This window comes from Balaenoptera borealis, assembly GCF_965194805.1.
Source record: "Balaenoptera borealis genome assembly, chromosome: 9".
NCBI lineage: Eukaryota > Metazoa > Chordata > Mammalia > Artiodactyla > Balaenopteridae > Balaenoptera > Balaenoptera borealis.
Genome location: NC_138873.1, coordinates 49887800 through 49914453, shown reverse-complemented (window position 1 = coordinate 49914453; position 26654 = coordinate 49887800). Strand labels below are relative to the sequence as shown.

At 37.1% G+C, this 26654-nt stretch overlaps 3 protein-coding genes across 12 annotated transcripts in view; 1 reads left to right on the top strand and 2 right to left on the bottom strand.

Annotated features, from left to right (window-relative positions):
• Positions 1 to 17411, bottom strand: part of WASF1 (WASP family member 1) — an 84305-nt gene extending 66894 nt beyond the window's left edge. The window contains exons 1-3 of one of the 8 annotated variants that reach the window (XM_082404780.1): positions 16953 to 17305; positions 15207 to 15288; positions 1526 to 3123 (exon numbers count right to left, since the gene is read on the bottom strand). The gene's annotated coding sequence lies outside the window, so the exon portion shown is untranslated. The other 7 variants (XM_082404776.1, XM_082404779.1, XM_082404784.1 and 4 more) reach the window with 7 other exon arrangements.
• Positions 17412 to 17882: 471 nt separating this feature from the next.
• Positions 17883 to 26654, top strand: part of CDC40 (cell division cycle 40) — a 54640-nt gene continuing 45868 nt past the window's right edge. For both annotated transcript variants that reach the window (XM_082404769.1, XM_082404770.1), the window contains exon 1: positions 17883 to 18125. In XM_082404769.1, coding sequence (XP_082260895.1) covers positions 17937 to 18125 — 189 coding nt within the window. In that variant the 5' untranslated portion in view covers positions 17883 to 17936. The remainder of the gene's footprint in view (positions 18126 to 26654) is intronic.
• METTL24 (methyltransferase like 24) overlaps positions 18141 to 26654 on the bottom strand; it is a 180951-nt gene continuing 172437 nt past the window's right edge. Inside the window, exon 6 of one of the 2 annotated variants that reach the window (XM_082404870.1) lies at positions 18141 to 18585. In XM_082404870.1, coding sequence (XP_082260996.1) covers positions 18430 to 18585 — 156 coding nt within the window. In that variant the 3' untranslated portion in view covers positions 18141 to 18429. The other variant, XM_082404871.1, reaches the window with a different exon arrangement.

Sequence of the window (26654 nt, the reverse complement as noted above, 5' to 3'; positions counted from 1 at the left end):
ATACAGCTCTCAAAAATCCATTTAATCAAATAGCAATAACCATTTATTCCAATATAGTCAATACTCATATCCTGCTATAAAATGATTATTTTCTACCACCTATTAACAAAAAAATGATTTAAACTTATAGTAGTAATATCATACTACTCAACTTCAGTGTGCAGAAGAGTACATTTCTTTCTGGAAACGTACAAGCAAAAAAATCTTGACTAATGGATTAAAACATAGTGCAAATTCAGTGTAGATCAGTGAGCTTCGCTATCTTCTGTCAGCATATTACAATCCTATTCCTGACTTGAAAATAAATGCAGTCATCACAGTGGAAAACTGGTAAGTATGTGGCTCTAACAATTTCCATCCCATCACTAAAAATAATCTACAAGTATAAAATGGTAGATGAGTTGGGTTATAGTCATTTGTAATCTGCCTATGTCGAAGTGAAAAACTTCTCCACAGAAACCATTTCACATGGTGGGAAAGTTCCAGGCCAGTTCCCAAATCTTATTTACACAGTAAGGATTAATTATCCCCTCTTTCTCTTCTGCATCACTGTTTTCCCTCTACTGGATCACTGTCATCAACATAAGGATGTGCTATAATTTCATCCATCTTAAAAAAAAAAACAGAACAGCAACAACAAAAACAAACTTCTCTTGGTCCTACTTCTGCCTCTAGCCATTCAACACCCCCATTCCCTGATTTCTCTCCTGCAATTCTCACTTAAATCTGCCCCATTTGGGCTTTCATTTCCAGCATTGTATCAAACCATCTGACCAAGGTCAGTTATGTGCTATATCCAGTGGTTAATTCTGAAGTCTCTGTTCACTCAGCCTCTCAACAGCATCTGACACAGTTGTTCACGCCTTGAAATCACTTAATGTGGCTTTCAGGAAACCTCAAGTTCCTGGCTTTCCTCCTACCTCCTTCTCCTCATCTTCTCTACCTCTAAATATTAAGAGTACCCTAGGACTTAGTCCTTGGGCCTTTTTTCTTATTTTTATCTATACTTACTCCATTAGCAGTTTCATATTAAATTTTCTTAAAGTAAGATACATCTATATCTAACTTAAAGGACTTGATTGCGTCACTGTAATCCTCAAATAAGGTCAGTTATGGCTAATTCTAATAATGAAAAACAAATACAAAAAAATTAAAAAGAAAATAAGTGATTTAATTTTCAATAAATCATTACCATCTTTCTTTAAAATTCAGTATTACTGGTACAGAGAGTTACTTAAAAATTAAAAATAAGAAAGCTAAATTGATGAATACCAAAACAAACATTTATTCTAGTCATTTATTACATTGGAAACATTTAAATACTACATTAAATATTTCATTAAAAATGTAAATCATGACCTTATCTATGGTCCTAGTCCCATATGGGCCTATAACAGTAACAACTTATATTAATATAGACTTGTTTCAAAAGCCTTTTTTATAACAAGTATCTCACTTTACCCTAAAAAGGCTCCATAAGAATATTACAGTAAATACTATTTAAGCCAGCAGTTTCTGCTCTTACCATGATCTCTCACTTAACAGTCAGACTTTTAATGAGCAGATTTAATTAACTCAAAATTAGTTGGAGGGCTTCCCTGGTGGCGCCGTGGTTAAGAATCCACCTGCCAATAGATAGCTAGTGGGAAGCAGCTGCATAGCACAGGGAGAACAGGTCAGTGCTTTGTGACCACCTAGAGGGCTGGGATAGGGAGGGTGGGAAGGAGACACAAGAGGGATGAGATATGGGGATATATGTATACGTATAGCTGATTCATTTTGTTATACAGCAGAAACTAACACAACATTGTAAAGCAGTTATATTCCAATAAAGATGTTAAAAAAAAAAAAGGAATCCGCCTGCCAATGCAGGGGACACGGGTTCGAGCCCTGGTTTGGGAAGATCCTACATGCCCCGGAGCAACTAAGCCCGTGCGCCACAACTACTGAGCCTGCACTCTAGAGCCCGCGAGCCATAACTACTGAGCCCACGCACCACAACTACTGAAGTCCACCTGCCTAGAGCCCGTGCTCTGCAACAAGAGAAGCCACCGCAGTGAGAAGCCCGCACACTGCAAGGAAGAGTAGCCTCCGCTTTCGCCGCAACTAGAGAAAGCCTGCGCGCAGCAATGAAGACCCAACGCAGCCAAAAATAAATAAATAAAATAAATATTTAAAATTTTTAAAAATTAAAAAAAAAATTAATTGGAGAACTCATAAATCCATCCCTATTATAAGAAATATATATTAAAATTCATGTTCAACTGATGACAGGTCATTAATGTCATCTTTCTTTACTTAGCATAAAAATACAAAAAGGAAATTTACATTTTCTTTTTAATGTTAATGAAACTAAGGCCTTTATATACATATTCATTAAGGGATATTCTTTATTTCATTTACTTCCATGACTACACTGATAATAAAAATGATATTAACACTGATCTCCTATATATTAGGTACACAATTGTTGCCTGCCTCTATCACAATGAAAAAAGACTTATTTTTGCAAGCAAGAAGGGGAATATATTTATAATTGAGCATTCACAAGTAATGCACGACGCTTTTTCTCCCTCCAAAATTCCCACTTCAAATGATGTGGCGTGCACTGCCTGCTGACCTCAGGGCAACGGTTAGAGGCATAAAGACTAGAGCAAAGCTTTGTAAAGTATACCTCATCTCTCTTGAGGGCTCAAACTTCAGTCCTTCCAGTTCTGAGGACTGAGGAGTAGCCCCTTCCCCTCTACTACTGAGCACATCAAGCGTCAGTATAGACTCTTAAAGTTCTGCCTCTAAGATCTCCATCTATGAAATGTCCCTTTCTGACCTAAATATTCTATTGCACCCCTCCAACTCCTCATTATTAAATTTCTTTGTCCTTACCAATTCCTTGTGATCCTTTCATTCTCCTCTGTTTTCAAAATCATCAACATACCTTTGGCTTTGCTTCCCTTCCTACCTCAGTAGCATTTCAGATTTCTTTTCAAAGGAAAATTGCCCCAGACCACAGACCTTACTTTATCCTCTGGTCCCTACTGAACAGTCATATCAGAACGCAATACATTACATCTTCTCTGATCACATCTTCAGCATCCTCTTCTGGCTGTCCTTTTAATTTCCGCTCTGTAAATAATGAGTCAGGAATCAACAGTTTTGTTATACCCCAGTTCGCTCTATACTCTCTCTTCTTCATAAATCCATCTATATCCAGATCTTGAACTATCACCTCTAAATTACTGATACAAACAACCCTAACATCCCTGTAAACATTTAGACCTGTGCTATCTGTCTGCCAGACAGCAACACAATAATGTCTCATTAACTCATTTTCAACATATCCAAAATCATATTCATCATCAGTGACTCCCCACTCTCCCCACAAAGAAAATTTACTCATTCTTTGGACTTCTCTATTTCTAATAACATCACCTAATCACCTAGCATTTGAGGTCATCTTTAAAGCAAAGTACTGGTTTCTTTACAATATCAATTCAGTAAACTTTTGATTGTATGCAAATTGCTGGCAAAATAACTGCATTTTCATCAAAGGATATGATACAGCCATTTTCATTCAACTCTTTTGATGGTTCACTAATTTGGTACACGATTTTTACTCTGCACGTGGCTTGAACTCTGGAACCAATCCCCAACACATACCTCCTATTTTGCCACCTAACAAGTTAATCAAAATAATCCCATTTTTTCCCCTACATCTAGAGGACACCTGAGTCAGGAGTAAGCATAAGAGATTGGGCAGTTAGATTTTGGCTAATATTGTGAAAGACTGTAGCTGTCTATGCTTAAACCTTAGTTTCCACCTGATAAAAGTGAGAATTATACCTCCTCAGTGGGTTGTTTTGAAGATTACACCATACATATGCCTAGAACAGTGCCTAGCACATAATAGGTGCTCAAAAAATGGTGCTACTGTGATTACTGGTGTCACTATTAAGTCAAGAGCAATACAGCCACATGGGAAGCCAGTCTGCTTCTTCAGGGGACTGCTTATAGCACATCTTTATTTTAAATCAACCTATGTCTTAAATTTTAGAACAATTCTAATTTTGATCACTGTATTCTATTCCACTGTTCTTTTAAACCATTCAAATGTTCCAAAAATTCCAATATTCTGTCATTTAAACCTCATCTTTCAGCTCGCTTTTCATTCCCAGAAGTAACATAAAAATCCTTAGAGAGCGTGATGGTAACCATACTTTTGGTTGCCATGTTCAAAACTGCAGAAATACTTAAGATTTATACCTTAAATAAACACCTGAGGATTCTAGGCAAAGTGGAAGCCATAGTCTATACACTACATTTATGTACTCTTCTTTTAAAAAATATTATACATATCTCAATTTACTTCATGCAGCTCTCTGCTCCCTTCACTCTCCCTTACAACCCTATATAAAGTAGTGGCCCCTCCCATTGCTTACTATACCTATGCCTTGCTTTATTTTTCTTCATAGAACTTACTGACATCTATTACATAGGTATTTATTACCTATGTATTACACAGGTATTTGTCTATTGCCTATCTCCCCAACTAGAATGTAAGCTCCACATGAACAATGATTTTGTTTTGTTCTCCACTGAATACTCAGTACTTAGCAGAGCCTGGCACTTAATAAGCGCTCAATAAATATCTATTAATGAATGAATGACTGGAGAGGTCAAGACCCTCATGTGATACATAGTCTCATCTGGTTTCTTAGAGTGCAGTTAGAAACAACAAATTAAAGGGGGAAGCTGAGAGAAGCAGCCATATAAACACTGAAAGCTGACAGAGAAAGATAGAGTTCAAAATTGCAAACACAGTAATGTAGGCCAGCAATGTAGATCATTTGTTATACGGATAAATAATCCTATATCCTTTAATAACCAATATCTCTGTATTACAACAAACTGCAATAACAGAAGGTCTTCATAATAAGTCAATTCATCAGTTTAACTGAGCATCTATACATATAAGGCTTTGGTAGGAGCTAGGGGAATCTTTATTACTAAGAAAAGGTTAAATTGTATTCCATGTACTTTGCTTAAGGAAGCAAAGTCTCCTTAAATACAGTTTAAGAACTGTGAATTTTAAAACTATTTCCATGGAAAGTAATTAAAACACAAATTTTACTTTTAAAAGGAAAAGATATAATTGTTTGGAAAAGACATGTAAATGGAATCTCTCAATTCCCAGTGAAGTCAGATGAAGAAATCATCACCACATTTCACAAGTTTAAAAATTAACTTAATTTTTCTTTTTAAGAAAAAATTCATTATTGACCTATAGATCATTAGGCTTGCAACAGCCTATCCTCATCTCTGTTAGAAGTGTGTAAGATTTTTAAAATAGATTAGTGCATCCCTCTGTTTAGCATAATTTCTAACAATACTGGTAAAGTTACACTTAACCCAATACCCATATCTCTCTTTAAATCATAAGCTATTCAGAAATACTACGTAGTTGAAAACCTTGACAAAGGTCTTTCCAACTGCAAGATTTACGTATACTAAGTCAGAGCTTCTCAAACGTAAAGGTGCATACCAGTCATCCAGGGATTTTGTTAAAATGATTTAGTAGATTTGGGGTAGGCCTCATATTCTGCATTTCTAAAAAGCTCTCAAGATGATGCTGACACTACTGGTCCACAGATCACACTTTTGAGTATCAAGGCACTAAAGACTATATGACCTCAAAAATTACTAAGTCACTTTGGAGAAGAATATTGAAATAAATGAAAAATCAAAATTCTAGCTGATTAAGTCTTACCAAATGTTTTAGAACAACATATATTGAATGCATAATTGCAAAGCTAAGTTAAAATTGGCTTTGCTTATTTTTCTTAGTTCTTATCTTCATAAAACCTAATGTATTCTATCTTAAGTTTAAGAGTATACTATATCAGCTTCCATCAACATATTATTTCCTCAATTAGGTTTTCAAAGTATACTTGTTACTTAGCTATCTCACTCAGAATCAACTATGGCCCCTGTCTCAGAATCAACTATGCCCCCTTTCTCAGAATTATCAATAAATCGAAGTATCTTCTTTCAAAATACTGTACTAAGCAGCCTGGTCTAAAGCTATTTAATTAACAGGGTGCTTTATTACTAAGACTCACAGTTTATATCACAACTGGATATACCTAAACTACCCAACTTTTATATAGTGCTTTATAGTTTACAAATGCCTTCTATTGTATTATTTAATCCTCACAACAACTCTTCAAGGTAGTTTTTATCATTTACATTTCATAAATAAGGGAACTTATCAGAAGTAAAATGGTCCAAGAGTACATAATAAGTGAAAGTACTAAGAATTAAATCCAGTCTTCTGATTTAAATACAGTCAATTTCTGATTAATTTCTACGTAACTGCAGGAGGAAATATAGATAACTGAAAATAGCCATTAAAATCAAAACTACAGTTTATTCAAGGAGAGTTATTACATCATGGCTTGTCATATGAAAAGAAAGGAAGCAATCTAAACATCTAACAGTGAGGAATAAGTGAAATAAATTTCGGTTTACCTATACAATGAAATACTATGCAGTTTTTAAAAATACATATGATTACTTTCAGGTTCCACTCCAACATGTAAAGAGCTTGGAAGCCATCATTCTTTCTCTCATAACGAAACGAAAGCTGGATGAACTGAAAACCAATGGACTTTTCTTAGATCCATCACAGACTGAAGTCACAGGACAAAGTGCCACCCAAGAAACTAGAGAGAACAGTGAATCCAGAGAATATAGATTAGCTAACTGAAGCAGAAGCCATGGGAGCCAGGAACTGGTATGAACACTTAAATGGTAACTTCAACAAGTTGCTGGACACTGACTGTGGACTAGTTTGAAAGTTTAAAACTCCCGGGGGGGGTCTCCTCTAAGGAGGTGGGGGCTGCTATACTTTCCTGGGCTTTATGCCCCACAAGGTTATCATAGTGAGGATCAGAGAAAAATCACCTCCTGTTTGGCAAGAGGAGGGGGAAAGTAACCATTCTGAAATAAGTCCAGAGAGTTCTCCACAACACAAGCCTATTCAGCAAAGGAAAAGACTTCGCCAGAGCTTTATCCAACTTGGGGAAAAGAAAATTACCCAATTCCTGCCCACTCTAGCCTTACTGACATACCTACAGAAAGGGGAGCAGAAGCTTAGAAGCACTTGTGAAGGCTCAGGGGCACAGACCCTGCAAAAGACTGATATCTTACCATATGGTTATAGACCACCTCCCATCCCCTACACCTTACCACCACATGAATAGGGCTCCTATACAATAACAGGATTATGGCTGAAAAAAAAATGCAAGGCTCTAACTCTATTTAAGAAGGTGTTTCTAGGGAAATCCAAAGACAACAAGGGAAACAAAAACAAGGACACTAAAGGAAATTGAAACCTCTAACACCTACTGCTACAGCAAACAGTAATCACAGCCTAATTCCCAGTCAGATAAATACAAAAAAAAAAAAAATTATAAGTCATGCTAAAAGGAAAGAAAAAGCATAGTCAGAAGAGTCAAAGCAAGCATTAGAACCAGACTCAGATATAGCAGAGATTTTATGGTATCAGACTGGGAATTTAAAATCACTATGATTACTAAGGGCTCTAACGGAAAAAGTGGACAACATGCAAAAGCAGATGGATAATGTAAGCAGAGAGATGGAAACTCTAAGAACCAATCAAAAAGAAATATTAGAAATAAAAAACACTGCAACAGAAATGAAGAATGCCTTTGATAGGATCATCAGTAAACTGGACACAAATGAGAAAAGAATCAGTGCACTTGAAGAAGTATCAACAGAAACTTCCCAAACTAAAATGCAAAGAGAGAAGAGAATGAGAAAACAGAACAGAATATCCCAGAACTGTGGGACAATTAAAGAAGGTGTAACATATGTATAATGGAAATACCAGAAAGAGAAGAGAGAAAAGAGTAGAATAAATACTTGAAGTAATAATGCCTGAGAATATTCGAAAATTAATGACAGGAGCCAAACCATAAATCCATGAAGCTTAGACTACACCAAGAATGAAAAACCAAAAACTCTACACCTAGGCATATAATATTCAAACTGCAGAAAACTAAAGACAAAGAGAAAATATTGAAAAAGCCAGAGGAAAAAACACTTTACGAATAGAGGAACAACAAGAATCACACTGACATCTTGTCAGTAACGATGAACAAGACAGTGGAGTGAAATATTTAAAGTGTTGAAAGAAAAACCACCAACCTAGAGAAATTATCCTTCAAAGTGAAGGAGAAGTAGTGAGTTTCTGGACAAGTGAAAACTGATGGAATCTGTCACCAGTAGACATGCCTTGAAAGAAAAGATAAAAGAAGTTCAGAGAGAAGGAAAACAATATAGATCAGAAACTTGGATCTACATGAAGAAAGGAAGAGCAACAGAGAATGAATAAATAAATGTAAAATAAAATATTTCTTTTAAATTTCTCTTTGATTTTAATAGACAACTGTTTTGTTCAAAGTAATAATAGCCACAAAGTATTGGGTAATTATAGCATATGCATAAATTAAATGAATGGCAGCAATGATGTAAGGAATGGATGGAGGAATTGGGAATATTCTGGGGGGTTTTTTGTTTTTACTTTTTTTTTTTTCGCCGTGCAGCAAGGCATACAGGATCTTAGTTCCCCGACCAGGGATCAAACTCGTGGTCCCTGCAGTGGAAGCGTGGAGTCTTAACCACTAGACCGCCAGGGAAGTCCCTGGAATATTCTGTTATAAGATACCTGTGCTACTTGTGAAGCAGCATAATGTTATGTGAAAGCGGACTTAGATCAGTTGTAAATGTACATTGCAAACTCTAGGGCACTAAAAATTTTAAAAAGAAATATAATTGATATGCGAGGAAAGGAGAAAAAAATGAAACCATATAAAATGCTTAATTAAAGCCAAAGAAGGCTGAAAAAGACAAAAGTATTAAAAAAAAGAACAAATGTAATGAATACAAAATAGTTACAAATATGGTAGATAGTTATCCAACTATATCAATAACCGTTTTAAATGTGAACGGTTCAAATACAGCAATTAAAAGACAGAACATCTGAGTGCACTAGAAAAAAAAAAAGACCCAACTATATGCTGTCTACAAGAAACCCACTTTAAATATAAAGACACAATTTCAGAGAATGCAGACACTTTTGAGGAGAGGAATATCCCAGGGATAAAGAAGGGCATTACATAATGATAGGGGTATAAATTCTCCAAGAAGACATAACAATCCTTAATGTATATACCTAACAACAGAGCACCAAAATATGTGAAGCAAAATCTGATAGAACTGCAAGGAGAAATATAGATGGATTCACTATTACAGAGACTTGAACACCTCTCTATCAGTAACTGACAGATCCAACAGGCAGAAAATTAATAAGGATAGGGTTGAACGGAACAGAATCATCAGTCAACTGGATCTAATTGACATTTATATAGTACTTCACCCAACAACAAAGAACACACATTCTTCTCAGGCTCACACAGACCATTCACCAAGATAGACCACATTCTGGGCTGTAGAACACCCTCCCCCCAAAAGAACAGACATCATACAACGTATACACTCAGACCACAGTGGAATTAAACTAGAAAGTAATACCAGAAAGGTAGCTGGAAAATCCCCAAATATTTGAAGATTAAATACCACACTTCTAAATAACATATGGGTCAAAGAAGTCTCAGATAAATTTTTGAATATTGTGAAGTAAATGAAAATTAATACCACTCATCAAAATGTGTGAAATCTATCAAAAGCTTAAAGGGAAATTTATAGCACTGACTGCATATATTAGGAAAGAAGAAAGATCTAAAATCAATCTCAGCTTCCACCCTAGGAAACTAGAGAAAGAAGAGCAGTGTAAGCCTAAAGTAATCAGAAGAATTTTTTTTTAAATAGAGCAGAAATCAATGAAATTGAAAATGGAAAATCAACAGAGAAAACCAATGAAATCAAAAGAGGGTTCTTTGAAAATATCAACAAAATTGATAAATTTCTAGCCATGTATTATGATGTATCACACAAAGCTTTTATTTTGGTTTTCAAAATAAATGAGCGCTAGTTTTCTTCTCCAACTAAAATATAAAATGCTTCTCATATTCCTCCCATTTTGCTTAACCTTTCCACAATTCTCTGGCTTTATCTTGAGCACATTTATGTTACAAAAATTTACCAAAAAACAAACAAACAAAACCCAGATATAAGACAACATATGTCTTATCAAAGAATGGAAAACAAAAAAGCTTACTTTTGTAGCATAACATGAAAACATAACAGACTTCACATTTTTCAGTAGAGGAATCAAATGAGTTAATCCATTCCCTGACACACAAGCTTTATCTTTTTCTTTTTCTTTTCAAATGAGTTAGTCATTATAGAAAGGCTAACTTTTTAGAGTAGACCTGAGTAACTGTTACTCAACAGAAAAGAATGCCAGGAAGCTTTACCATTGCAAAACATACCCCAAATAAAGCACTGCTGCCATCATCATCCAACAGGTGTCATCACACCCAACACCCACCTCCTTAGAATCCCTTTAGAATCATTAATTTAAGGAGTGGTGGCTTGGCAGCATATGGTTATAGGAAAAAATGGGACTTTGAAATCTCTATTCAAGTTCCACCTCTACCATTTTTATTAGCGTTGTGACCTTGTACAAGTTACTTAATCTATGAGAAGACTCAATTAGTTGGTTGCCAAGTACCAAAAATATAATTCCAACTAGTTTGTGTAAAAAAGGACAACTTATTACAAAGATACTAGGGTGCCTCTTGCAACCCAATCTCAGGACCATGGACAAAGACACTTGAACACAGCCAAGACTCTGTATCTGCTTCTCTTCTTGTTCTTTCTTCAAGATGCCCCTGCTTATCTACTTCACAGGGCAAGAAACAAGGCCATTAACAGTTTCCCAGTTTTGTGTCTTATAGCTTCAGCCACTGGAGAGAAAACAAATTATTCCACCCTCTGGGCACTTAGGACCCAGGAAAAACTGAGTAGCCTGGCTCAGCACGGGCATCTAGAACTGGACCAATAAACTACAGAAATGGGCAGAATTGTGATTGGCCTCCCTGGCCCCCTCTAAGCCAGAGCGATCTTTTTAAAAGACAGATCTGATTCAGGATTAACCTGGTTAAAATTCCTCATGGCCTTCCCCAATACACTTAAAGTAGAAATCCGTACCTCTCACTGAGCCAGAGCTAATGCGCCTTGCCTGGTCTGCCTCCCGTTTACCTCCACAAGCCCTCCTGCCCACTACACAGCTCAGCTTTATCTACTCTGGCCTTTCTTTAGTCCCTTGAACCTGCCAAGCTCTTTCCCATCTCAAAATTGTTTTCCACGCATTCTTTACCTTCTCTTCCTTTTTCACATAGCTAATGTCCACCAATCTTTCCTCAAAGAAGCTGTCCCTGATTTCCAAGGTAAACTAGGTTACCTGTTCTTGTCCTTTAGAGCACTCATCACAATTTCTAATGATAAATGTGTGCCTTTGTCTAGTATCAGTCTCTTACCATGCTGTTTAAGAGAATCAAGACCTCTGTTTTACTCTCTTTTCTGTATCTATCTAGCACCTAGTTGGCCCTCAGTAATTATGTGCTGAATGAATAACTGGCTTAGCACGGGACAATCACCACTAGATTGTCCAAATGCAGATGAAGGAGAGGTAGCAGGCAGGCAGAATTACTATTATCAAGTTATTAAAATGGCTGCTTCAGCAGTAAAGGGAAGAGAGTGGTGCCCAGAGAACCTGTGCTTCTGCTGAGCAGGATGAACTTGTTTAATTCAGTTAACCCCCTTCTTCCATAAAATCCTCATAAGACTATGATATCAAATTAAGATAATAAATATAACAGTACCTATACAGTAGCTTGCACGCAGAGCAAGCATGCAATGGTACTTCTTTTCCTCTTAGGAGACCATGTTACCTGTTACCTGTTATTCTTGAATATTATTAACCTCCAAATAAGAACTTAATTAAAAACCTACAAAATACTCCAGTGTATATGACAAACACAGCTGTGTTTCATAACCCCTTTTCTCACAGCATCTTGATCTTACTACCTTCCTAAGAGAATTATTTACCTGCTCTTCCGTCATAATTATATCAGCTCAAACATCCATTTAGCTTAAAGAACAAGTACTAGAAACACAAAAATGAAGGAGAGCAAAACAAAACAACCAATCAAAACAACAACAACAAAACTGTCCTGTTCTCAAGGAGGACTTTCTCCCTCTATCCCTCTGCCTCCAACCACCCCATAACCATACTCTTGCCCGGCCCAAAGATCCATAGCACCCAAGGCAAGGCTGCCAGATTTAGCAAATAAAAATACAGGATACCCTGTACATTATCTGACAACCTATTCTCAGCTCATATTCCATCTCTTTACCTTCATACACCCACTCCACAACCTTAGTTACAATATTTTGCCTTCTAAAAAAATTTCTCTGGAGATACACTGCATATGATCTTTCTCCAAAGTATAAAAATAAAATCTACCTTGACTTTACTTACAGGCTGCCAGTAAAAAACTCAAAAGAGGAAAGCAAAGAAAATCATCTTAATTCTGTTTCTTGGTGGTGTTGGGAGTTTAAAAAAATAATAAAAACAAAAGCAAACAAAACAACAACTGTAACAACAAAAATTCCTTTAAAAACCTAAAAAGTCTTGCTCCCACGAATAGGCATGTGAGAAAAAGAGTAAGACTATAATCTTTCCAGAGGTAGATCCAGAAAGGAGAAATTTTCTGACAGGAAGTATATAAGCAGTAACATTAGAAAGGGAAAGTGAACTCTCAGCAAAAAGGGTTACACTTAGCTTTGAAACGCCTTTGAATTTTATTTGTAACCAAAAGGAACCTCAGAGATCATCTACTTCAACCTTCTCAATTTATAAATGAGAAAACCAAAGACCTTAAGAGGTAAAATGACTTGTCCAACGTTACAAAACAGATCTTAGCTCCTTCCAATTTCTCATTCTCTGACCTCTTGCCCCAGATGATGTAAGGTTGCACCACTCACTGAACTGAGGAAAATCTTCCTCTTCATGTCCAGTGGGTGTCAGAGGACAAGTTCCTAATAACGTTGTTATGTCTAACACAAGAGAAATGTATTCCTAGCATTTCAAGGTAGATTCTGAATTGATTTTCCCACAGAAAGATTGTTGTACACATTATTTTCAATATAGGTATAGGTATTATACCTATAGGTATTTTCAATATAATAGGTATTTTCAATATAGTATTTATATTATTAATACAATTTTACAACTCTCTAATAGCATTAGTCTACTCCTAAAATTCAAGTATATTATGGGTTAAATTTGGTGAGTTGTCTGCAAATCTAACCAAGCATATTGTTTCTGAGAACGTAAGTTCCAAGTTCTAAACCATTTTACAAGTTTTAAAATATAATCAATCCTATTGTAAGTTAGGAACTACCACTACACAAAGATTCAAAATTATAAACTGAATGTGATAAACTAAAAACACAAGATTCTTCATTTTATAAAAAGCTCCACCCTAGAGGTCACTTATTCTTAAAATTAGGTACTCAGGCACATTTAGCACAGGATATACTCTACATACATTTTTTTATTAATATTTTACTGGAAAGATGAAATAAGTCAAAAAGAATCAAACACATATCTATACTCATCTAATTTAGGAAAAAAAAAAACTTTAATGTACATTTTCATGAAGTGACCTGTAAGAAATAAGAACATTATTGTCATTTCATAAATGAAAGGTTGACAATGTATGCATTATACAGTATCTAGTGCTAGTTCAAAAAATGTGTGGGTAAAGGAATTATGCCTGAACAGGTAAATGAAGTTCAAAGAACTTCCAAATACATTTTTTGATTTTCTCATGAGATAAAGCTATAAGCTTTACGAATTAAAAATTTATTTGATAGATCTTTTAAAAAATGTCTACATGGTACATTAAATCAATGGATAGTCTTCATTCATTCATTTTATTTGTCCAATAAAAAATTAAACCTATACTATTTGCTAAACACTATGCTAGCAATTTCAGATTTATGACAATAAGCATTGGGGCAGTTCCTGTCCTCAAGGAGCTTAGAAAAACCTTGAGTAAACTGTACTTATCCAAGTAATAATGACAGCTAAATTTTAGTTGGTCATTTAAGAAAACATTAAAAATGTCATCAAATTAATTCTCAAAAACAGAAACTATACAATAGTAACTTTAAAGACATTTGAATAGTCTTATTTATATGAAGTTTCCCCACAAGGTAACTAAAAGCACTGTTTTGGTAAAAGTAATAATAATATATTTTAATAGTAGTTTTTGCTATGAAAATTAACTCAGTTAATCCTGCGATAAGAAAATCAAAAGCTACTAGCTACTGTGATAATGAAAATCAAGCACTTGGAAATACCTTAAATTATTCTGACAATAAAGCAAAATGTATAATTAAATATAGTATTATATTTATACACCATCTCTGAATATATAAATGGTTATTTACAAACCTGAATAATAAACAAAGTAGCTCTATATAACACCTCACAAATGATCAACGTATTTTCAATGTATTACAAAGTCAATTTATTATATTACACTACAAAAATCAATGTATTACAAATTCAAAATGTATTTTGAATTGTGTCATCTGCAAATTTTTCAATGAAAAAGGCCTTAATGTTTTCTGGAGATTTTCTTTTTCACAAACTTAATTCAATATTCTACTTGTTTACTACCAAGTCATATAACTTTTTCATGAATATTAACTATACCTGCATTTACAACTACATATATGTATTAACTATAATACCTATTAAATTTGCAATTATTAAAAACTTGATAGATGAGAAACATTCCTCAATTTAGAGCCATATGTCTCCAAAGCAAAATTCAATGTAAATCATCCATTCTAACATGCCACAGAAAATCCTAATGACATTTTTCACTGTATTTTACACTGAAATATTTTCATCGTTCATTAGCTAAAGTATTTAAATTTTCTTTGAAAGCATCATGAAAACATATTTACTTAATTTATGCATACTACTTAGTGGCATAAATCGGTTTATTTCCATTTACATATAAAGAAACCAAGACAAGGTGTCCATTTTGTAAACTGCAAGGTCATTTCCTAACAAGCAACTGATCCTACACCATCAAGTTATATGTGCGCCACTTCCAAGTGCCATAAAACAATTACTGTACCTTAAAACAACTGCCTCTGCAATGTCTATGTGCAATTCCGTTTTACCAAGAGGGATATGGCAACAATCTTAAACAAGAAAAGCTGGAAAGGGAGGATCACAAAAAGAAAAATAAAACACTTATTTTTGGTCGTGAATCGTTTATTTTTAAATAGTGGGATGTAAACAGTTTTTAACATAATAAACAAGTAACCAACAGTTGTTTCTTCCATGTTCAAAAAATATTTCATCTTTCAGGTAGATCATGCAAAATTGTAGCCTACCCATCCTTGTAGACAGAAGTTAGAAAAATGAGAAGAAATTCTATAACAAGTAATTAAATACATGATATTGCAAAGAAAAGAACTGAATAAAAAGTAAAATTTAGATAAATTTAGGAAATGTTATGCAGTTAAAACCCCATCTTAAATATTAAATGCTTCCTTTCTTTCAACCGAAGGCTAGGATTGGCAATCAAATATTCCGCTACTGAAAAATAAAGAAATACAAAACTATCCTTATTCAAAACTTGAGAAATTTTATATCAAATATTGGACATTAAAAAATACACTTTTCCTAACAGAAACTTAGAGCATAAGGGAAAAAACTGTTCCTGAGAGTTCAAAGACTGAGACTGAATCTGTAATTATGATACAGTGCTACCAACAATTAGGAAAATGAAAGTTATCTCCTATACAAATTAAATTTAAGAACATTAGACGGGTTGACTAACCAATAAATCAATTACATCAATTACCGGACAGGAATAAGACTAGCTAATACGTGGATCTAACACCAACAACAAAAAAACAAAAAACAACTATATATAATCCTAGGCACACTTTACACAGAAAAGGATAGAATTAGACTGAGTCGTATTCAAGTATCTAGTCTACCTGGGGATTAGTTAATTAATCGGCTATAGGACAGGTTATGAATGTTCAGGTCAGATGTGCTTTCTTTTCACCATTATTCCAGTTCATCATCCGCAAGTGCAAGAGAAGGCGTCAGAGTACCGAAGCTAGGGGGCATGCTACAGTAAGGGGAAAAGAAAAATGGGAAAGGTGCAATGGATGCTGCAGAGTTGAATAATTATCCGGGTGGCACAATGGGCGAGTCCTGCTGACATCGGAGCTGGGTGAGCAGCTCCCTAACTCTGGTCAAGGCACCCCCCTCCCCATAGCAGGCATCGGAGGCTAGAACCGCGCTTGGCCTCCTCTTCCAGCCAAGAAAGAGATCCCCGCACTCGCTTTACCGTTATGTTGTCTCTTTAGACACAGACGCGCGGCGCAAAAACGCAAACGCACCAGCTGGCTTTACAGAGCCTCGGGCACGTAGCTCGAGCGGGGATTCTCCGGCACCGGGTGCCGCAGCCTCCCCCAGAGCGAGGAGGCACACGGGCGGGCCGCGGGGGCAGGGGCGCTCAGGCGGTGGCACCTAAGACCCGCAGTCTCCCCGCCTAGAGCAGCCTCGGGGCGGTCCCCGCAACCGAGACCCAGGTGCACCCGCCGGCCCCCGTGTCCCTGGGTACCCAGCCGGGCCGGCGGTCTGGCTGCCGAAGCTCTGGAAACCCGCGAATGGGGGTGGGGGCCGTCGCGGGGTAGGCGCGCCCATCCTCGCAACCTTTGCTGGGCTAGTGCTCCACGCACACCTCTCTCCGTTCTGGCCAGTGAGGAAGAGTTCATCTCCCGGCACCCTGTCCCTCCAAAAAAAACAATTCCTAAGAGACTCGCGCTCACCGAGGAATCTTGAGGGGCTCTAGCCTTACCCCTTCTTCATGCTTCGGCGGTGGCCGCCGGTCCCTCTCAGCTCCCGGGACTCCACCTAGAGCCTCCAGGATTGTCAGGCTCCCGGGTGGAACCCGCTGTGGGCAGCGGCCGAGGCACCGGGCCACAAGGAACGCCGCCTGCGACGCCCGCCGGTCACCGGACCCACCGTGTGCTCGACGCGCGAGCGAACAACACCGCGAGCCGCCGCCGCCGCCCCCCAGCTGCCCCCTCCCAGCGCGCGACTCTCCACAACCGGGCGCGAAGACCCGCTCCTGAAGCAGGGGGAACCGCAGGACTCTCGCCACCTAATCCCCCATCTTTCCCACCAGGAGCTATTCCCCGCCAGTCAAGGTCTTCCCACTTATGATTCTCACTTTCCTCTTCAGCTCCCAGTGCCCAGGTGCATCTGTGGTGGGAAACTCAGCCCCCACCCACTCACCCATCAGTGGGGGATGAATATCTCTCTTCCCCCCCCTTTCCTGAGGCTTTATGGTATTGCCCAATCCTCAGTTTGGGGGAGGGGGACGGAGAGAACAGTGCTTGGCCAGGGAATGAGGAAAGATGATAGCCAATTGAAAGAACCTACCATTCAGGGGCGGGGTCAAAGTGGGGCCCGCCCGCCCCGCCCCCTTCCTCTAAACTACAATTCCCATCGTGCCTCTCCAACTTCCCGCCGCGCGGCACGCCGGAAGCGTAGTACTTCGAGGCCTCAAGGTATTTCGGAACTCGTAGTCTTTAATCTAGCCGCACAGGTCCCGAAAGTTATAAGCTATTATAATTCTGTTTCCCTAGGTAAATGTTTCTAAATTCCAAGTCCTGTTATTCTTATTCTAATACTAATTAATCGATTGTAATGATTTTTTAAAATATAAACGATTTCGTAGGAAAGGCACTAAATAATGTGTGTTATGGCAATCTGTCAGGACCTGAAGCTACTCCTTCTTCCGCCAGGGCCTGGTCTCCGCAGAGCGTCTGTTGCCGTCATGTCGGCTGCGATTGCGTCTCTGGCTGCTTCGTATGGTTCGGGTTCAGGGTCCGAATCGGACTCGGACAGTGAGGGTGGACGGTGTTCGCTGCCAGCCGCGGACTCCCTTATGCACTTGACCAAATCGTCTTCAGATAAGTCCTCTCTGGCAGTGGCGGTGGACTCCGCTCCGGAGGTGGCAGTTAAGGTAAGCGTTTTGGCCACTAGTGCGGGGCTGGAATTGTCGGTTTCTGCTCCAGAATCCGACAGTCACTTGTTAGGCCCCGGGTTACCTCGTCCTCAGTCCTGAAAGGTTAGTGGCTAACGCTTGGATCTCTTCTTCTCCCTACATGCATCTTCCTCGGGAGAAGCTGGGAACTGGAAGTTCAGGACAGCCCTCCACTCCCTGCTCTCGCCTCCCACCTTCAGAAAGCAAGCGGGAAGAGGGGGTGAAATTTGAATTTATGGATTAGGATGTGGCCTGGATGGAGTAGGTGTAACAGAACATAAAGCTAAATCAGGACTTCCCAAACTAGAGTATGTGCCCTCACTTGAAGTGAGCTGTGGCCTGGCTTTGTTTTGTTTTTGAAGTCAGAACTAGATTCTGATCCCGGCTCCACCACTTGTTTGAACTTGGGCAAGTTATACAACGTCCTCTGTTTTCTCACCTGTACAATGGAGATATAATTTTAAAAGGACCTATCTATATGAGAGGACTATTGTGACGATTAAATGAAATGATACAAATAAAGCTTGCAGCAGAGATCCTGGTATCTAATAAAAGTGCATATATAAGTCAAGACAGTGAGACAAGGCCTTGGATTTAAGAAACAGTGTGCATGATCCCAATTGAGGAAAGTGATAGAGGGAGAAATTGGGTTATATAGTTCCTTTAACAAATATTTATTGAACACATGTTACTTGCCAGGAACTGTTCTAAGGGCTGAAGACACAGAGGCAAACAAGCCAGACATCTTTGACATCATGATTGCGTACATTTTAGTGGAAGAGGCAGCCAATAAAATATGAGCAAATAAAGTGGTTACAGATTGGATTGAGTACTGTAAAGGAAAAAAATAGAATTCTGTGAAATAGAGTTCAGTGATAAAGAATAAGTTAGGAGTATGACTTCTGTAGATTGGTCAGGGAAGTCCTCTTGCAAAAGCAGCTTTGAGGAACAGGAAGAAGCCAGCCAAGTGCACGATAAGGCAAGAGTTTCCCAGCAAAAGGAGACAGCAAGCCCTGAGATGGCAAAGAGCTTAGTGTGTTTGAAGAACTGAGGAAAGGACTGTGTGTCTAGAGCTGGAGGAGAGCATCCACCAGTTGGTATTATAGGCCCAGTAGAGCCCAATGGGGGTGATCAGGAGCTGAAGATGTGGTGAGGGGAGGCAGTGTGCAAAAACTCCTTTGTATTTAAGATGTTTCCCAGTCTAGTGATATACTTAAGCCTTTTACAGGTTTTTAGTGAGCTATTCATGGATTTTACTTTTTACTAATGTGTATCAAGTATGAAAGAATGCTTAGGATCCTCCTACTTTTATAACAAAACAGACTCCCCAAACTTACACCCCTCCTCTAGCAGCCTCCTGAGTCTTCATTCTTTTCACAGCTCAGCTTTTTGGAGCTCTCTCACTTTATCTCATTTTCTCCTCAACTCAATGCAGCCTTGCCCTAGCCTCTTAGGAAACTTACTCTCCCTGAGTAATGTCACTGGCCTTCCAGTTGTCAAGTTCTGTCAACTGAGTTGAATATTTGCATCCAGTGACACTATTAAATAGTTCTTTTTTTGAAACTTTCTCTCTTTTTGGCTTCCGTGGGGCCATCCTCAGTCTTCTGATCCCCTGTTCTTCTGCCCTCCCTTTCAATATTGGTGTTTCCTGAGACTCTGTCCTTAGTCCCCCTTTGCACCCCTCATACTCTGCAGGCCTTCAACCTGCAGTGCTCCTGATGACTTAACAGGTGAACACTGTGAAGTGGTTCGCATAGGCTCTGGAATCAAGACCGCCAGGATTCAAATCCGACCAACAGCAGTTACCCAGATGGTGACCTTGGATAAATTAAGTGCTCTGTGTCTAAGTTTTTTCTCATCTGTGAAGTAGGGATAACACTAGTAACTATCTCATGGAGTTCAAGACTTGTCATAAAGCATGTGCCAGGCACACTATCCTTATCCAATTCTAAACTCCTTGCTAGCTTCAGAACTATTGCCGTCTCTCCCGGGATAGCTCTCAGGCACCTCCAATCCAGTGTGCTAAAAAATTGACATTTTCTTTTCCTTGGGATCTGCTTCACCTGTTTTTCCCATTTGGATTAATGATCTCACAACCCACCCATTAGTCCAAGCCAAGAGCAGAGGGGTCTTCCTTTTCTCTTCCTTCTTCCTCAACCCCTGAAGCTAGTCATTCAGCTGGTTCTAACATTTCTGCTTCATTAAATTCTCTCAAATCAATTCCTTCCTCTCCATTTTTACTGACACAGCCTTACTTCATATCTTCCTTACTTCTCTCAGGAGTCATTCTTGACTTTTCTTTCTTTCTGAACCCCTGCTATTGGGTAATGGGTCCTGTTCATTACCAGGACCCATTACCCAATAGTACCAATGATGTTTATCAAATCTCTCTTTCCTCTTTTGCTGCCACTGTTCAGATTCTTATAATTTTTCTTCAAGACAATTATAATAACCTTCTAACTGGTCTTCCTACTTCCTCCATTCTTGTCTCCCAGTTCCACACCCCCTTTTCCCTTCACAATGCACTCAGAGTGGTCTTTCTAAATTCCAGTGTTATCATATCACTTCCTTGCCCCAAGACACCCTATTGCCTGCTGGGTAATTTCTGAGTTCCTTATGAGACCTACCATTCTCCCATGCTGAACTCTCTACAAAGCACCCAAAGCCTACTTTCTTTTTTTCTCTCAAGATTTTGCCCACGCTAGTCTCTCTGCATGGAGATCCCTTGCCTCATGCCTCCTCTCATCCCACCCCCCAAAACTCTACTGTCCTTCAGTCTCAGTGCACATATTTCCTCCTCTCTCTACCTTAGCCCCCTTTCCACATCTCAGTTACAGCACTCGCCACATTGCTGTGATTTGTTAATTTTTTTTCTTTCCTGTGGACCAGACCCTGGAGACCAGAGATTGTTGTGTATATTTGTTTTCATGTCTTCAATGCCTAGTACACAAGATTAAGAGAAATACATTAGGCGAGAAAATGAATGAAAGAGTAAGTGCAAAAGAAAGTCTTGAAAAAGCATGTATGTTGAGATTCAAGGTACATTGATTGGGTGGGAGTGAGGGGAAGTCTGTAAAACTCAGTTCAATCACTTCAAGTTATAAGTAAGATAATCCAGGAGGAAAGATTGAATAGGTATCAGAGGTCCATTAGAAGCAGAGCTGGGGCTAAACCCCGCAGTGATCTGGTTTCTATGATGAGAGAGTAAGGGATATTGATCATCGCTAGTTTGTTAATATGCTTTTAAAAAAGCTTATACCCAGTAAATTTAATGACAGAAAAGTGTCCAGGGGAGGAGATGTGAAGCATACAAATAAGCTCATATGTATTTGTCAAATTGTACTGTGACTAATAGCAAGCATTCTGGCAAAGTATGAACTTATGTAATGTTTTTAATCCATATCACTGAACACTAATGAGATTTCACATACCTTATAGGTGAGTTGATTTTATTTTTTGAAGTTACTATTCGGTTGTCTTTTTCCTTTTGATCTGTAGGAGATGCTTATATATTCTGGATACTATCCTTCGTCAATTATGTGTTGCAAAATTGTAGCTTGTTATGGATTGTGGTTCCTTTTCCTTGTTGGAGAAATTCTTCCTTTTCCCAAAGTCAGAAAAATATCCTCCCATTTTGTCTTTTGAAAGCACTGTATTTTTGCTTTTTCCATTTAAGTCATGACTCCACATGGAATTAAGTTTTGTGTATGGTGTGAACATTTTTAATAATGTAGCTCCATCTTTGGTAGGGTTGTTCTACCTCCCCCACCCCCACCCCACCTCCATCCCTTTTTGTTGTTATTCAAGAATGTCTTGGCTGTTCTTGTCCCCTGTAATTCTGTATATGGTTTAGAATTAACCTGTAAATTCTGCTAACACCCAGGTGGGATTTTGTTTGGAGTTGGGTTGACTCATAGATCAATTTGAAGACAGTGTTGTATCTGTTCATTCATTTAGGTCTTCTTTAGGTTTTTAATTTCTTTGAAATTTTATAATTTTCTCTATCAATATCTTGAACAGTTTTGCTGCAGATATTTCTAGGTGCATCTTAGTTTTATGCTATTATAATAATAAATTGTGTTATTTTTTCCATTATTTAATTTTTTGACTGATCTTACTACTTACATAATGGTATCAGCTGCAAACATGACAGTATTTTTTTCTTCCTTTCAGTCCTTTTTTCTCTTTTTTTTCTTGCCTTGCCATGCTCGCTAAGCTCTCCAGAAAGATCAAAAATAAAAAGAGGGGAAAAGAATATATCAGGCAAATTCCAAGAAAAAGAAAATGGCATTGGTTGTATTAGGGTCAATAAAGTAGACTTTAAAACAGAAAAGGGATCACTTCATAATGATACAAGGCTCAGTTCACAAAGAGGTACATAACAATTTTAAATTTATATGCACCTAATAATGTAAGCGTGAAATATTTAAGCAACAGTTTTTATAACTACGAGAGAAATTGATAAATCTACAATTACAGCAGAAGATTTTAATATACCTCTTTCAATAATTGATAGAATAAGCAAAACAATATCAATGATGACACAGAAAATTCAAACAACAAAATTAGCAAACTGTATCTGCAGGGTATAAAGGACATGGCACTCAATGCAGAAAACTGTTTTCAAGCAGTAATAAAACATTTTTAAAAAACTGACCATATATTAGGCCAGGGATTGGCAAACTTTGGTAAAGGGCCAGATAGTAAATATTTGGGGCTGTGCAGGCCACATACAGTCTTTGTCACATCTTAATGTCTGTCTTTCCCTCTTTCTTTCTTTTTTTTAAACAACCCTTTAAAATGTAAATATCTTACATTTACTTAGCTTGTTGGTACAAAAGCAGACTGTGGGCTGGACGTGGCCCAATAATTGTAGTTTGCCAACCCCTGTACTAGTCCATAAAATAAATCTCAATACATTTTAAGTCATATAATCACATTCTCTGAACACAGTGCATCTAAGCTAATCAGTCACAAAAAGATAACTATAAAATCCCCACATTTGAAAATTATGAAATTGTACTCAGTAAACCATGGGCCAAATTTTTAAAAAATAGAAAATATTTTGAACTAAACAATAAGAAAACAATGCTCATCAGAACTTATGAGGTGCAGCCATAGCAATAATTTTTTTTCAAGTATAGTCTTAAATACACATAACAGAATAGAAGAAATGAACATAGACTATCTTTCCATTTATTTGTATCTTTTCAGTTTTTTTCATGAATATCTTATAGTTTTCAGTGTATATATCTTTCACCTCCTTGTTTAAATTTGTTCCTAGGTGTTTTATTGTTTTTCATGCTATTGTAAATTGGATTGTTTTCTTAATTTCTCTTTCTAGTAGTTCATTGTTAACATATAAAGCAACAGACTTTTGTATATTGATTTTGTACCCTGCAACTTTACTGAATTCATTTATTAGTTCTAATAGTTGTTTGGTGGAGTCTTTAGCATTTTCTCTATATAAATGATGTCATCTGCCAGTAGTGACAGTTTTACTTCCTTTCCAATTTGGATGCTTTTTATTTCTTTTTCTTGCCTAAATTGCTCTGACTAGGACTTACAGTACTATGTTTAATAAAAGTGGTGAAAGTGGGCAACCTTGTCTTGTTCCTGATCTTAAAGGAAACTTTTTCATCTTTTTGCCATTGAGTATGATGTTAGCTGTGGGTTTGTCATATATGGCATTTATTATGTTGATGTACATTCTGTCTATACCTGCTTTGTTGAGACTTTTTATAAGGAATGGGTATTGAATTCTGTCAAATGCCTTTTCTGTGTCTATTGCGATGATGTTTATTCTTTATTTTGTTAATGTGATGTATCACGTTGATTAATTTGCAGATTTTGAACCATCTTTGCATCCCTGGAATAAATCCTACTTGATCGTGGTGTATGATCCTTTTATTGTATTGTTGAATTTGGTTTGCTGACATTTTGAGGATGTTTGCATTTAAGTTCTTCAGGAATATCAGCCTGTAATTTCCCTTTTTTTGTGGTATCCTTGTCTGGTTTTGGTATCAGGGTAATGCTGGTCTCATAAAATGAATTTGGGAGCATTCACTCTTCTTCGATTTTTTGGAAGAGTTTGAGAAGGGTAGGTGTGAAATCTTTCAATATTTGGTAGAATACTGAAGCCTTCTGGTCCTGGAGTTTTATTCTTTGGGAGTTTTTGATTACTGATTCAGTCTCCTTACTAGTAATGGGTCAGTTCAGATTACCATTTATTCATGATTCAGTCTTGAAGATTGTATGTTTCTAGGAATTTATCCATTTCTTCTAGGTTGTCCAATTTGTTGGCATATAGGTGTTCATAGTAGTATCTTATAATCCTTTGTACTTTGGTATCAGTTGTAACTCCTCTCTCGTTTCTGATCTTATTTATTTCATCCTCTCTTTTTTCTTAGTGAATCTAGGTAAAGGTTTATCAATTTTGTTTATCTTTTCAAAGAACCAGCTCTTGTCTTTTTCTTTCTATTGTCTTTTTAGTCTCTATTTCATTTATTTCCACTCTGATCTTTATTATGTCCTTCCTTCTACCAACTTTGGGCTTCATTTGTTCTTCTTTCCTAGTTCCTTTATGTGTAAAGATAGGTTGTTTATTTGAGGTTTTTCTTGTTTCTTGAGGTAATCCTATGTCTCTAACTTCCCTCTTAAAACTTCTTTTGCTGCATCCCATAGATTTTGGTATGTTGTATTTTCATTTTCATTTCTCTCAAGGTATTTTTCTTTTCAATTTCTATTTTGATTTCTTCATTGACCCATTGGTTGTTCAGTAGCATATTGTTTAATCTCCACATATTTGTGGTTTTTCCAGTCTTCTTCTTTTAATTGATCTCTAGTTTCATACCATTGTGGTTGAAAAGATGCTTGATATGATTTCAGTCTTCTTAAATGTATTGAGACTTATTTTGTGGCCTAACATATGATCTATCCTGGAGAATGTTCTATGTGCATTTGAAAAGAATGTGTATTCTGCTGCTCTTGGATGGAATGTTCTGTATTTATCTATTAAGTCTATCTGGCATAATTATTGATTTTCTTTCTGGATGATCTATCCATTAATGTTAGCGGAATATTAAAGTCCTCTACTATTATTGTATTCCTGTCAATTTCTCCCTTTAGGTCTGTTAATACTTGCTTTATATATTTAGGTGCTCCTGTGTTGGGTGCATAGATATTTACAAATGTTATATCTTTTTGCTGGATTGACCCCTTTATCATGATGTAATGTCCGTCTTTGTCTTTTATTACAGTCTTTTTCCTCTGTATTTGTTAAGGGCCAAACTCAAAAGATATCTTTATATGAATTTCTATTTTTTTCTCTCAGCCACTTAAACTCCCATTTTAAAAAGTCTATTCATTTCTATTTTTTGGTAAAAAACCTATAACATAAATTGATAGTTTGTAATAATGGTTGATATTTATGTCTTGTTTATAGTTTACAAAGTGCGTTCACATCCATTTTCTTATTTGTATAACAGTGAGAAATGTGAAAAGGACTAAAACGTAAATATTATTTGATTTTATTTTCATATTACTTTGAATCAACAAAAGATAACATTTAAACTTATTTGACTCATAGGGTACACTTCACTTATTGCACTTTAACTTTTATGGATAATTAAAGCTGAATAGAAATCCTTTGTAATTCTCTGGTAATTTCAATTGCATGCCTAATTGTTATTGAACTCCTCATGGGTATTAAAACAAGGTTGTGGTGTTGTCCAAGTTTTTCTAATTAAACGTAAAATTAATAACTCTTCATTTTCTGAGGAGTTGTCCAGTTTGTTCTATAATTTTAGCAGGAGCCAGAGACGGGGACCTATTTATATTTTTTATTAGTTGCCACATTGCTTTTTAAGAGTAGTTCTTTTAAAATTGTATTTTGCATTTAAAACTTGATGTCTTGTGGTACTCTGTTCAAAATAATTCAAATTTAGAATATTAAAATACCCTTAATCAGAAAGATCTGGTAAACCATATTATAAAGTGGTTCTAGCAACTGTATTCTAAAAAAGCCATTGGGAAAGTATGAACATGGCTAAGCCTCTTGTTATTATAAGCAGTTTTTCCTTATAAAAGAGAGAAAAGCATTTACTTTAGTTTTTATGCAGTTTAACCTTGTGGTACTTGGTTTTGCTACCAAGGCCTAGGTAGATACTCTCTCTAATCAATGAAGATTGGGGTATGCTTTCTAGGGTAATATAGGTGGCCCAGCATTTGAACCCCCTTCCTTAATAGTCTTAATGTAAACAGCATCCTTCCCTGCCTCCTACCTTCAGAAGCTGGAAACCCAGATTCTATCCTCCCAGCTCCCTTTCAGCTAAGGTTTAGGACTATTATTTGGGCTCACAGGCAGATGCACCCACCTAAATTCTAATCTAAAGCTAATCCACAAAGAAGCAAAGAAAGAGAATATTTTAAGTGGCAGTGATGACTCCCAGCACTAAAAGATTAAAAGAAAATTAAAAGATCATCTATGACTCCCAACATCTCCCACCA